The sequence below is a fragment of the Lingula anatina genome, chromosome 7, assembly GCF_051362555.1.
Source record: "Lingula anatina isolate TDL-2025a chromosome 7, LinAna3.0, whole genome shotgun sequence".
Taxonomy (NCBI): Eukaryota; Metazoa; Brachiopoda; class Lingulata; order Lingulida; family Lingulidae; genus Lingula; species Lingula anatina.
The window spans coordinates 16,172,596-16,187,754 of NC_141773.1; the positions used below are offsets into that span (position 1 = coordinate 16,172,596).

General features: G+C 36.1%; 1 protein-coding gene across 1 annotated transcript; it reads right to left on the reverse strand.

The window, feature by feature from the left end:
* Positions 1–633: 633 nt before the first annotated feature.
* LOC106157946 (protein amalgam) lies at positions 634–10,160 on the reverse strand. Its single transcript, XM_013533752.2, has 8 exons — positions 9,959–10,160; positions 8,578–8,708; positions 7,783–7,857; positions 6,972–7,137; positions 5,608–5,768; positions 4,852–5,050; positions 4,138–4,377; positions 634–3,746 (listed from the first exon to the last, which is right to left on the reverse strand). The coding sequence occupies exons 1-8, from the start codon at positions 10,008–10,010 to the stop codon at positions 3,610–3,612; spliced, it is 1,161 nt and encodes a 386-aa protein (XP_013389206.2). The 5' UTR covers positions 10,011–10,160; the 3' UTR covers positions 634–3,609.
* Between the last annotated feature and the right edge of the window lie 4,999 nt (positions 10,161–15,159).

Consider the following 15,159-nt stretch of genomic DNA (forward strand, 5'->3'; position numbering starts at 1 on the left):
AAACTGTATTGCTATCTGGCTGTTATCACGAGTTACAATTAAAAGGCTTAGGAAAAATATGTCTTTTTACAAATAGAATGATTTAGGTTATAGCCTAAGCCCTTGGTGTTTTAAGTGCATTTACAGCTTGGACGAATAATACTATCCGTCCAAGTTTTCAGGGAGCTCGTGCCAGACTTATTGCTGCACCCAGTCTATTAAATTTGCGTCCAGACAAACCCACGCCCCCCTTTTTTGTTATCTTATCATTTACTATCTATTTTTTAAAATCCTGACAGGATTCTGATTGTAATGATTTCAAAATGAAAAAAAGAGATTTTTCAATGTAAGATTTATTATTATTATTATTATTTTTTTTTTTTTTTTGTGGTTTTTCATAGTTAGATGGGTGCATATGGCCACAGTTTAATCCAAGTGAAATTCTCATTGAAGAGGTCAGTTTAGGGAAGGTTGTCTCGACAAAAATTGACATAAAAGATTTCCATAAAGGCGCATTACAAACTTGGAACTGATTTTCGATAGATTGAACGTCTGATCCAATGAATCATGAAAGGTCTTTTTCTAATAAAATCCCACAAAACATGTCTTTCCTGATAACATTTCTTATGCAAATTGAACAAAATAACAACAATATTGTAATTTTTAAGTAATTTATTTCTTCATTTGGGAGTTCTAATGGAAAATATACTAATAACAACCTGAAGCAATTCACCTGGCCCATAGGCTGAAAAGATTTTGGGGTGATCTTGCTATGTTGATGTAAAATACAATTTTTAAAAATAATGTTATCAGTAAATGATTCTGGTTGTATTCCCTGATAGGCAATAGTCCACTCTGCCTCAACCTAGTGACATGTTACTGCTATAAAGCCTTTATGACCACCAATAAAAATTTATGACGAATACATTTGGAAATGCCTCAATTTGATCTTAACAAGCAGGAGGGGCATGCAGCCTTACATTCAACACATTCACAGACATTACCATTGTCAACTTGGATTTTTTTTACTTCAAAGACAATATATTTGGTAAGCCAAGCACTCCTGTTAGGTCACTGACTGTTATAAAATGCTACGATATAATTAAGCTACATAATCCAAATAGTTACAAAGATTATGAAAATCAGCTGAGTTCTGCCATTTTTAAGTTACATAAGGTCCACTCAAACAAGAGAGCACTCTAGTACTACAAGCCATCTTTAAGCAAACTGGTATAGAAGGGATTAATTTACCATCAGAAATTAGCTCATCATTTCGATCATAATCTAACTATGTAACAAGTCCATCTATATATGATGTATAAGTATTTTCTGGCAAAGTAAAATTTGTTAAAAGCCCATTTTGCCATTTTTATGAGCCTTTGTTGGCTTGGTCATAAAGTAATAGTGCATATAATTACAATAGTAAAATATTAATGAGGAATATCAATCATCAAAATGACTTATGTACATATGACCACGTTATAATGATTATATTTGCCACAATGTTATCAATATCTTGCAGAAATATGGCAACAAAAACCTAAGAAAAAATGCTTCCCATGTTAAAACTGTAAATAGTATATCAGTGAACCTATAATATCCTGGTAAAATATACACATTATTTACGTGAAAAAACAGGAATTGGACTCAACAAACTTCCAATTATATACAGGACATGCAAAAGATACATTTTTTTGGAAAAAAATATCTCAACCAATCTACAATGGTGAAATAACCATTTTACAAGTAATGGTCCAAGGAAAGGCATTTACAGCCAGAATAGCACCCCCCTCCCCCCCCTTCAACCACGAGTGACATGGTTCACTTAAACGGAAAAACCTTATCAGCCGAGTTGTGCACTTAGTATAAAGCAACAGTTTTTCTTCATATCTACAGCCTTCTTTGCGTTAGAAGTGCATTGCATTTTTAAAAATTAAGCTGTAAATTGTAGAAAAATTACTTCTTTAATCTTAGAACAATAAGTATACCTTGTACATCCAAGTAATGTTTATTAAAAATAACATGTCTAATTGCTAATTGTATTTTGTTAAATCTTAAAAATTAGGCCCAGGGAACGCAGTCCTCTGCAACATACACTTCATACATGCGGTACGTGTTGGAAAAATGGTTATCATACAAATTGTCCTTTTATAATTTCTAAATAAAATAAAGTATCATGCAAAGACACCTTTCGTAAAATTCAGTACATTAGGTATCTTAGACAGTCCTGGCCACTTATGTTTATATTTTATTTTTTTTTTTGTATTTACAATGCTTATGAAATGGCTATCCTTTGTCATAAAAAAATTGTTAAGAGTAGGCCTTTTAATGTCTAGTGTTACATGACCTGGGCCTACAAGAACCTTCAATAAAAATGGCATTGGTTTGAAAAAAATATTAGAACTGATTAAGATTTATTCTACTAACTACAAAATTGTACTGTTTGACAGTACGTGGCACAGGTAATATAACACTCCTGTTTCATTCTTTCCATTCACAACCAGTGCAAAAATACTAATTTGTAAATTTTACAATTAATGTAGGCCTTGGACCAAAAAAAAAAAAAAAAATCTGTCACAACCTTAATGAGTGAAATTACACATATGATGGAAGAAAATAAATTTAAATTTCTTAAGATAAGGAATCTTTAAACTGAGATAAATTAATTATCACATCATAAGCAATTTGTATATTCAGTGTTCTCAATATTCAAAAGCTAGTAAAATGCACACAGGAATGGATACATATTTTCTCAAAATGCCCCAGAAATTTAATGCATCTAGACACAGAATTTCAAATCAACAAATATATCCAAAGATTGGTTGTGGTTTAAAAACAATATTGAAATTGTTGGTGTATTACAAGCCAAAAACTAATGTCTTCTATGCTCCTAAGTACATAATTTATATTTTTGTAACATACACAATGGTTGTGTCTTGAACATCCAGTCATAAAAGTTGAAGACATAAAGTCTTTTTTTTTTTGGAGTGCTGCAATGTTAAGAAACAAACCCTCCACTATGCCTGGACAAATTACTAGCACTGATATCTATTGCAGGTCAGATCACTGACTGGGAATGATAAAACTTTTCAGTTACATTTAGTACATCTCTATTTTTTCTTTTTTAATCAAAATTGTGGTGTATATATCGCACATTTGCATCTTAATGTGAATCAGATTCACTAGTTCCACTTGCATGAAATGCCTTAAATATCATAACAATCATATGGCCTATAAACCATTTTTATATTAATTTTTTTATATTAATGTTTCAATTTTTAGTCCTATCAACACACACACACACAGCCAAAAGAAAAAAGGTAGGGAATGCCTTTAAATAAAAAAAAAATCAACAGTACCACCAACTTTGCCATGCTTTGATTCCATACTGCATTCAATTCAAAATAAGTCTTTCTTCAAAAATTTTAGTTTGTAACACACCACAATGACATAATTTTTTCATAATAATTTCAAGCAGAGATTAAAAAAAAAGCCCCCTGATCTTCAAGTTCATTTTACTGAACATTCCCCTCTTCTTGCTTTTATAAACTGCCCTAGCTGGTTTCACGTCACTCCTCTCCACTCCAGCATAATTTATCTGGGAATCTCATCCTTATTTTTGATACTTGGTCACTCATATCTGACAAGACAGACGGCTGCAGTCAACACCAAAATAATAGAAATGGCAGAAGGGAGATTGATTTCACATCCTGACCTGATACTTGGTCCTAAATTGGGACAGGCAGGCCCCTGACATTCATCAGATTCTGAAATCAATGATTTAAAGAAGTCACATATCTGCCCAGCTCTATCTCTGGAATCGCATATCATTCCATTATTCAAAAAAAAAAAAAAAAAAAAAAAAAAAAAAAAAAAAAAAAAAAAAGATTTCCCTTTATGTCTGTGCCAAGACAATATCTACTTCCTGAATTTTAACATAATTATATCGAAATATTTAAGTATAACAGGCACTTCGATTCATAACAAAGTATTCTTGAAATTAACCATCATGATAACAATTTGTTTTACAATACTCACAACTAGATATACAAATGGACCATTTCATTGTAAAAAAAATTATTGTTATTAAAATGTTGTGAGTCATTCATGGATAAGTGTGCATTCATAAAAATCAAAGCCTATTCGTTTAATACTTACCCAAAAGCATCACCGTGCTTGTTGTGCGGCCATATTTGTTGTAACCCTCACATTCGTACCGTCCATAATCGGTACTTTCGACATCAAATATTCTAAGATATAAAAATGAATCTGATACATCCATATTAGGATAACCATGACCAGACACAACCTCGATACTGTAGTCATTATCTGTATGCAATTTTTGGCGATAGCCGTCAGCCGACACTCTGTACCAGGCAAATTCTGGTAATGGCTCACCTGAAAAATTTGATCAAATATTTTTTGAAGAAAACTTAGAAGTTGATTCCCAGTCCAAAAACATAGAATTGAGGAAGTCACAAAGAGACTTTTTTTATTAGCAAGCCCCATGAAAATATGTTGTTTGGTGGTAACATAAAAATATATTGTTTGGTGGTCAATGTCAATGAGAATCAAACCCATCACCTTACAAGTTAAAAAGCCCAAATTTCATGTAAGAGAGTCATCTAAAAAGAGAGACAGTCCTTGACACAGCCTATAAACTATCTTCTGAACACCCATAAGTTTATGTGAAAAGGCCTTTAGTAATGCCACATCTACCACAATAAGCTACCAAAGAAAAAGAACATCAGTGCAGCTATTTTCATCATATTGAATATACAACTTGAAATGTACACCAACAATCTTTAATAGTACTTATTAAATATCTTACAATCCACAAACAATCCATATCATCACTTGCTAACTTTTTACCTGAGATTATACACTCCAGTGTAACTTCAAATGAACCTGGGGCTTGGTACCTCTCTTTAAATGATGCCTTTCCAGTTGGCTTAAAGGCCACTACTAATTTAACCGTAGCTTCGGCTGGTTGATTGACATCATTATTAGCAGTGCACCTGTATGAGCCTCCAGCATCCCTCGTTACATTTCGCAGGGAAAGTGTGGTATTCTAGATGGATAAAACGTTGTATGTAGAAGTTATACAATAACATATTTACAGTCAGTTCTGCATTTTGGGTACATATTGCTGGACTAGGTTGCTGTTTCTTAAAAATCTACCAGAATAATTGACTTTTCAATTAAACAATTCATTTTCAAGTCTCAAAATCTATTGAACAGTTCAACGGTACTATAATATATGGGTTTTACCCACCACATAAATTCCTTCAGAAGAAAGTGATTTTCTACTACCCACAACTCATTGCTAGACCCATTCTTGCACTTAGAATCTATATTCTATTCCAACTGTAATTTAATGATTTACTTCTAGATAATTGATTGGCCACGTCTCCCTCTCCCTTTCATAAGGAACTATCAATGAAAGATACTTCCTAAAAAGTTATATTTGAGGGGATTTACAATTTTTAGTCTAAATTGGAAATGGTGGGTAGCTAAGCAGTATATGTATAGACATAGAATACATTGCTATATAATATGAAAATGTAGAAAATATGACTCCATATGAAAATTTCAAACACGTAAAATGAAAATTTAATTTAGACTTACACTGAGGGAGTAAACCTCCCCAGGGAGCGGCAGTGGGCTCCCATTAAGCCTAGTCCATGTGACCACTGGGGTGGGGGTCCCAGCAGCGGTACAGGTCAAATTAACATCCTTACCCCTCTCTACCTCCACTGATGCTGGAGCATGAATGATATATGGTCTAACTAGAAAAAGAGAACAGATACAAAAGATAAAATCAACAAGTAAAATTAAAATTTCTGTGCACTAATTTCCAGCTCTTGGTCACATTTTTTTGGGGGGGGGGATAGCCTGAAAGAATTAATGAGGTGCAATTTTCCTTCACAATTCAAACAAATATATTGGTCATTTACTTAATGCACAGTCACATTTTTGCCACAATAAAGTATAAAATTGAATTTTCCTTAAAGACTTGCAAACTGTGACTTCGGGGTATATATATATATATATATATATATATATATATATATATATATATATATATATATATATATATATATATATATATATTGTAATCCCTGCTGTTTTACACTTTGAAATGCAAAGTTAAGGTCATAAAATTATGGCTACCATCTGTAGATTACGATAATAATCTATCATGAAAACTGTAAGGTGAGTGTTTTGAAACAAATTGGATATTTAAAATTATGCACCCAGTTTTATCTTGATAATAATTCACAAAATCATAATGCTGCTACAGGCCATTATTTAGGCATCCCAAAACAAGGCCCTGAACAAGAGGCAGTTATACTAAACCTTATATTGGAAGTATAAAATACTGTCAAACACAGTCTTATCTTTTTACAATACATACTCCAAGGATATTTGAAATATATACCATAGCAGCACAGCAAACAAATGAATGACTCAGATTAGATAAGACATATGTAAATAAGCTGAGCTGAGTGCTACTTAAACATACCATGGCTGGCTGACCCGCTAGTTCTGGATATTATAAAGGGAGAGCAAAACATTTTATGACCCCCCCCCCCTCCAAGCAAATGAGACAATTTCAAAAAAAAATTAGTGCCATTTAGAGCAATTAAAACCTATGAAAAAGCATAATTTGAATCTTCTCTCTGTCTTTGTGCAATTCTGTGGGCTGGTGCCAAAATCACCAAATAGGGAGGGAGATGGGTAAGGTTAACCTTTGATTAATGAGCACAAAACCACCCATTCCATACTTTACAAATAAGCATAAATCCACCCACCCTAAACTTAAAAAAAATTTTTTTTTGCATAATTCCAAAAGAAAACAAGTCCAATTTGATAAAAGAACTAATTAAATATCTCACACACCAAGATTAAGATTTTCACAGTATATACATACAGTGGAATGGGTATAGCATGGGTATTAGCAACAAGCCGAAACTTTACAAATAGCTTACCAGGGATGGTTAGGAGCCCAACCTTGCACGGGTACAAGCTGGGGTTAGTTCCTTGAATGGTCACCTTGCAGATATACTGGCCACTGTCGGACTGTTCAAGCTGATTGATGACCAGAGTGGATAAGGTATTCTGATTTTCCGGATCAGTTGTTATCTCAATCTCATACTGAAAGTGAAAGTGGGTCACCAATTATTTCTTACGCTATGTTTAGAATAGGATAGATTAAAGGGATAATAACTCTTCGTATTAGACCTATATTTCACAATAAAACGTTGTGAATAACCATAGAAATATAATATTTTGTTTTACAACAAAAAACAGCAGTGATAGCTTTTATTCTGATATCTGCGCTTGTCTTCAGATCACGTGACCTCCATTGATGGCTATACTCTGTTATAATCTGTGAAGAGATTTTATCAAAAAACCAAACTTTTTAGAAAAAAAACAAGGACTAACTTTGAATGTAAAAATGGATTCATTAACCATTGGTAAGTATGGGAAAATTGTTTTTTACTCCAGGAAAATTCATTTTTTGGCCAGAACGAAGAGTTATTATCCCTTTAATATCACCCAATGGATGGAGCCACCAGCCACTTAAATGCATTCAATTGGGGAAAGAACCCACTCCAATTTTTTTTTAACAACAGAAGTCACATATTTCATAAAAGAAACAAGAAAAAATGCCTTGGATAGTGTTTTGAATGAAAGAGTTGGAATGAATGAGGTAAAATTGGTGTGTCTGAAAAAAGGTAAACGTACTGTAACCATAAAGGTGCACCATTTATTTTTAAAGACTACATCTATACTCACCCTTTGTTCTTCATGATCAAAAATAACCTCTTGGTCCCCAGCGTAGAGATGTCGATCTTCATGATACCAGTGAATCTAAAATAATACAACATATTTCATGCTCTTTATACAGGGTCCTCTTTATAAAACTTTCTGAAATTCATAAATCAGTCCTTGGTTAAAGACAGAAACATAAATTTGGTTCTATTTCGGTCCTGGATAAATGTGTAGTACTAGTAGTCTACTTGATTTATATATCTGGCTATATGACAAACTAACTTGCCAAATCTCACATTTGGTGAATCAGACCCAGCAAGCTTTCTTTTACTGGACTTCTACTGGTTAACCTCAAGTAAAATTGAAAGTTAAAAAAGAAAACCATTACTTTTGATGGAAATATAAGAAATAAAAATCAGAAATATTCAGTTCATATTTGTCCATGCAGAATATATTATGAATAATTTACACCTTACATTATGGACAAGCCAATTTTTTTTGAGAAATGCCAAAAATAAAAAAAGAAACACATAGGGAGGAAAAAAGGGAGCATTTGGATAATTCCATCATACTAGCTGGATCAATCCAATTCTACAAGAGATTCCCCCAGAGAGCAATCACTGTAATGGTCATATCTGATATACACCTAGAGCTGGTAGGGGATATATAAGCCAAAAAAGCTAATTACCCCTTAGCTGCTAGTCAGACAATTAAGCTGATTACACTGCATGCAATTTAGTGAGAATTAATCCCCTGCAGAGTTGGGTCGATTCATCTCATATGATGGGTTTAACTGAACGCTCCCTACGCAATACTTACAACATTACTTTGAAGCTGGCTTACAACACACGTAAGTCTGGCTGTGCCAGCAATGGCCACAACTTCTGGAATGATTTCTTGGGTGATTTTAGTTTGTGACCCAGACTGGCCACTGTTACTCCCACATCCTGCTACAGAAAAAAAAAGAGATCATTTTATTAATTGCCCACTTGTGCGCGCACGTTTCATATGTAAACATCTGGTCTTGACTGCGATTCGGAGTTCACTCCTATTTAACCCAGCTCCCAATTTGGGTTTATTTCGACCCCAGTCAGGGGTAAGTCGTCCGTTCACATTAGAAAAGTTAACAGTGATAGGACTGAGGTCAGGCCTTGACTGCGGTCCAAAGTGCTAGTGTGAATAGCCTATGTGTGAGTTTTTTTGTTTGACCAAGTTTTAGTTTGAAGTTAAGGCAAGTGCCATGGAAGTACTGATCTGCTTTTAAAACAATGGCGGGCGCAAAGGTATGTTTAGTCACGCTCACATTTTTTAAGACTGTGTTTTTACATACATTAACTTTTTGGCCCTCTTATTTGCTTTGCTCAATTGAATTCTTCTGCATGCCTACCATAGCTTTGCAGCCATCTTCTTTACATAGGTTTTAAAACAATTCTGACAAAAAATGACTGTTTCTCTTTGGATTTCTGTTTTTTCTGCTTTTTTTTTTTTTTATAAATTAAATGGAAAGGCCGAAATATATCATAATCAAAAGGTTGACAACTTTTCGTTTGGCCAAAAAATAGATTTCCCAAGGGTAAAGGACAATTTCCCCATATCTAGTTTTTGAATTAAAATGCTAATCTACACCGAGTTAATTATGTGGGAACTTTGTCTCTGCCATTCAAATAAATTAGTTTGGAAATTTACCAACCTATTATTGGTATATTTTTTAAAGAAGCCTTAAAGTTTCATTTGAAAAACAACTTAAAATTAGTAAATGATACCAAACTAATTGATTTGAGTAGCGAAGACATTTCTCAAAGTCCCCACACAAATTAATCACAGACTTTTATGGGGGGGGGGGGGGGGGGGTACTGAAAAAGTGCCAATATTAAAACCAATTTTGGTCCAATTTTTCGCTTTATAGTGTATATTAGTGCGGTGTTACCAAGACCAAGGACGTATAATATATACGTCCTTGCCAAGACCTTGTATTTTCTTTCATTTTAGATTAATATTTATAAACATTTCAAGGTGAAACTGAAAGCCAAGTGTTGGACCAACGGTCATTTAATTTTCTCAAAAGTTTATCAGATTTTTGTACCAGCGTTCAATCATTAGAAAGTGATGGTAAAGGCTTGACTTTCAAAATTTAAACCATTGAAGTTGAACTGCGCCATTTTGCCAGTTTAAACTTTTTACCTGCCATTAATGTACTTACCACCACTGCTTGTCCCAATAAGCATGATAATACACAGAGCTTGTTCCCACATTTTGATTGTTTGATTTACTTGGAATAAACCTGGAATGTAATCTTTAAAAACAAACACACACACGCAGGTAAGGTCTCTAGTACGGCTCCCAGAACAGGTATTTTTAAGTCAAAGCATTGATGACCTCATTTTCACCTGTCACGTGACCACGTGGGTGCATGCCGGGAATAGCTCAGTGACTCACCTGTACAGAGTTTACGCACCTGGATAACTAACACCTGACTCAGGTTCCGCACAAATACATGTATCAAGCGATGATTTTGAACCAGATATGCGTCTAAACCTAACTTATTCCTATATTTTCACAAATGTCTTTTGTATTATCTTACTACAAATAACGATAAAATAACCATTAAATAATTAATTAATCCTTTTTCTCATCGTACAGATGTGGCCTATTGAGCAGTCGGACGTGGATAAAATGAGTCACGAAAAGCGTCTGTGCAACGGTGTCGCGAATCCACGGCATCAAGAAAGGGAGTCTTCCCACCCCTTTCCGTTTCCCCTGTAGTATTACACAATGGCGTTGTATATATTTTTTCCTTAATAGAGAATAATTTGGTTTCTAGACTTTATAAATTGTTTTGAAAATTGGGAAAGCTGCAAAGAAATAGTTTAGAAAATTTGGGGCAGAACGCAGGTCAAAACATAACTAGCTAAGAATGACTTTTCTTGGCATCATTTATGCCCCTATTTCACACAGACCACGAATCCCACGAATCACCAGGAATTGACAGATTTCAGGATTCGTGGTTGAATCGTAATCAGTTCGTGAAGTTCTTAACAGATTCGTATATATTCGTAGTCAGTTCTTGCAACTCTTGATCAATTACGAACTGATTACGATTCAACCACGAATCCTGAAATTTGTCAATTCCTGGCGATTCGTGGGATTCGTGGTCTGCGTGAAATAGGGGCATAACACATCTAACATACGACAGTAGGCCTACCATTTGGCATATCGATGTCCATACTAAAATACAAATTTAACGTTTATATTTAGACCACTCTAGACGAGTTAACTGTTATATTTTTAGAATGAAAACATGAGGGACTATCTTAACGTTGAAACTTTCTTTAACACAGATAAAAAGGCCCGTAGCTGTGAGGAAAGACGCCTGACATACTGGTAATATTATGTGTCATCTGGCGGAGATCGATACTGAAAGTGGTTGTCACGCACACCTACAAAGCGGAGGGTCAGTTGAATCACCGTGATTAGGCAAAATCACTTTAACAGAGACAGGCGACTGCCCCTACGTAATACATAGATTGCTAAAGTGTTAATCACCTACGGACATAAGAATTTTACTTTACATAACAACTTCTAACAGCCAAAAGTTAGTTTTAAACATAGGTGCCCACATCAAATGGTATTATTTACGATGTATATAGATTTTATAAAATCATGTGATTTTATTTGATATTTCTGGTCATAAACTGGACATGAATCTTTTCATAACCACTCCTCGTGTTAGATGTGTTTTAGCTGAACTGCTGAACACAGTATAGGGATCATTCCAAATGACACTATCGTTCTAATTCAACCCGCGGAGACTCCTGCTGAATGCAATTAGATTAACAGATTAATTAGCGCGCCTCTTCTTGTTTCCAACGTCCTCACCAGATCTGCTTCATTCTACTCAATGCCCTGAGGAGGCGTGTTAATCCGACAATCTGATTACATTCAGCAAGAGTCCCTGCGGGGTTGGATCGATCTAGAATTAAAACGATAGTTCTTTGGGAACGTGCCCTTCACTCTTCAGAATAGTTTATGCATATTTATATGGATTTTTTTTGCCTTTGGCATATAACTATTCTGTCTCCCAAAGCAATTATATACAGCGCTACATATGCCAGAAGCGTTTTTGACGTGGTTGAAAACTAAACAACGTTTTATTCACACCTTGTTCGGTTTTCGAATATGAAAGTTGGCCGTCGGATGCGCTGGTTTATCATGGTGAAAGTTAAGTGGTTGATGACTTTGTTTTACGTCGTAGGAATTGTAATATTCATTGTGATAATGCTACGATCACTGTCCCACCGCCAGAATTCGAACTTAGCAAGAGAACACGACACTCTAGGAGCTGAGTCTCTACGCTTCAATGTGGTCCCCGTGTTTCCGACAGAAAGACAGAGCAAAGACCAGGACGATTACCATGACAACACCACTCCACACCGTGAAGTCGTCTACAAACACGACCGAGATAAAACGCTTGGACCTCCCAAAACGATATCCGATCCGTCTACCGTTGAACAAACAGACAGTGTGCCGATTTCTAATCGGTCGAATGCCTACCGGACTTGCCAACCCCAGAGACATGTCGTTTTTGTTAAAGTGTCCAGATGCGGTTCCAATACCATAGGGAATATTTTCAACCGGTTTGCTTACAACCATGCTCTGAATGTTTCCGTCTTGGTGAGAAGAGAGACAAAGGCGTATTTTCATCAAACAGACGGTCGTTCTGAACCATCTCAGCCCCGCCTGACAGCCAACATAGTCACCATACCGTCTAATGCCGATCTGAAAACAAAATATGACTTTGTGCTCTTTGACAAAACATATAACAAAACAATTCGCAGGAGCTTGGCCTATTCAGATACATTCGCAGTGACCTCTCTGCGACAGCCATGGTCCCAGTTTCAGTCGGCATTTTTCCACAATGGTGTTCACAGGGATCTTGGGATAACAAATGCAAACGAGATGCAAACTTTTCTGAAATATCCAAAATTCCTGAAAGCTGTTCGCTGCCGATCCCAAATCGCCGAGCGCACCCCCTATTCATATCCAACGTGCATTAAAAATAGCATGGCACACGACCTGGGTTTTCCGCTGAATAAAACTTTGGCAAACAACATGACGTATATTGCCGAGTTTATACGACAAATCGACCGGGAGTTCGACCTTGTGATAATTTTGGAAAACGTCCTTGAGGGCTTGATCTTACTGAAACGCCGTCTCTGTTGGAGCATTGAAGATATGTTACATCTCTTACTCAATTTCAGTCCCTCTTATCCAAGGGCAATGGCCACGCAGACGACACAAAGTAAAACCTATTACAATGTGACGACACAAAGCAAGGGGAACGCTAGTAATACACCTCAAAGTGAGACCAGCGGAAATGTGACATCGCAAGAAGAAGCAAACACTAGTGCTTATCTTCAGGGTAGAGCAAGTGAAAATGTGACAATACAAGGAAAGGCAAACACAAGTGTGACGACAAAAAGTGACGCAAAAAATGGTAAGATAAACCAAGAGAAAGCCAAGGGAACAGTAATGCTACCAGATCACGTGAACACAACAGGTAAAGCGGACGGAAATATGAAGTCACTTGGTAACACGAATGAAGGACTGAAGACAGAAACCGGAGAAGAGGAAGAGGCGAAGAATCTGCATAGAAACTGGAGTCCCGTAGATTATGCCTTGTACAAACATTTCCGTGAAAAATTTCAGCAAAAATTGAGAGTTCAACCCAAAGACTTTTTTGACGAGGTCGATTACTTTAATGGCTTACTAGGGCAATTATATGACTTCTGCAAGGATGCTCAAAATAAAGTTAAGAAAATGAAAGTTTTGGCGCAGAAGTGGACCAAAGAATTCTTTGTTTCTCCTCAGCATTGTGTTGAAATGCAAATGAGGGAAGTAGGCTTCTTCAGGTTTTCGGAAAATATCAATTTGTAAGTGAGTTTTTCGAGAACAAAGGCTCTGTGAATTTTCACAATCATTGAAAAAGTAAATTGTTTTACTTTGACGCGATTTGAAACAAGATTTAACACTCTAATTAGATGTTAAATTTATTAAAAAGCGTTTGATCAGTAGTAATTTTAATTACTATTTTTATTTAATTTAAAAAAAAAACAAAACAATGATTTTGGCGGCCACGGTGCAGTCTGTTTCAGCTAATACCTGCCATACATTTCATTTTGTTTAAAGCCTATTGTATGCACCTTGGCTAACATTTTATGGTTCTACCAACGTTTTAAATTCAAGCTCGATGTTTTTTAATCCTAACATGCGAAATAAATACAATCTACTGGGATAAATTTTTTACTGGCAGTACTTTTATCAATCAGAGCAACCTTTTTTGATTGCGGAAATTGCAGGGTTACTACTTAATATGGAATATTATTTTTTGGCGAGTAAATTTTCTACAAAGTATTTATTTTCTCTCTTACTCTTTTAAATCCAAAACTGAGGTGTCACTTTATGTGTAGCCAGGTGTGTTACCTAATTACCATGCAACTTTCGAAACAATTAATGTAAGCAGTTGCATGTTCTGTGGTCAGAAATGTGAGGGGTGGTCTTTTCGGCAATTTCTGCCCTTGTATAAAAACGCATGGGTTTGGTCAATCTTTGGAGTGTATTTAGAGAAGCAACAAAGGGATCGCTCCGAAACTTGTCAGGTACCTTAGAGAAGATATGGTTCGACAGCTAAGCAACGCAGCTTACTATGGGATTCTTGGTCTCAGAGAAAATGGCTAGAAACAGACAGCCATTGCCAGACAATTCAACATTTTTCAGGAACCGTTAGTAAAGTCCTCCAAACAAATGCTACAACAGGGGCACCTACTCCAATATTTCCACCAGGGTGTCCGCGTACCACACCAAGAAGACAGGATCGCCTTCTCCTTAGAGTGCGCCGTGCTGGTCGTACAAAGACAACCAGTGTCCTCAAAAAAGAGTGGCAGAATGCCTTTCAAACGCCCGTTTCAAGGTCCCTTGTTAACAAGAGATTACAGCAAGCCGGTCATTTTGCACGAAGGCCAGTAGGGAAACCACTGTTAACAGCAGGTTATATACAGCGACGTCTGCAATGGGCTGTGCGTTTGCAGCCAAAACACTGGAATCACGTCGTTTTCAGTGATAAGGCCAGATATGGAATTTGGGGGGTTGACTGTCGAATCCGTGTCCGCCGACGTGTACGAGGGGCATAAAACGATGATTGTGTACTACCTAGGGTGCAAGCAGGGGGTGGTAACGTCTCTGTTTGGGGAGCATTCCATGCCGGTGCCAAGAACCAGTTGGTTTTTCTAGGAGGCAACCTCAACCAGGGTTCCTACAGAGACATTCTACAGCAAACAATGCTTCGATTTGTAAGAGTCATCTTCAGGAACAACTTTGTTTACCAAGACGACTGTGCAACCCCAC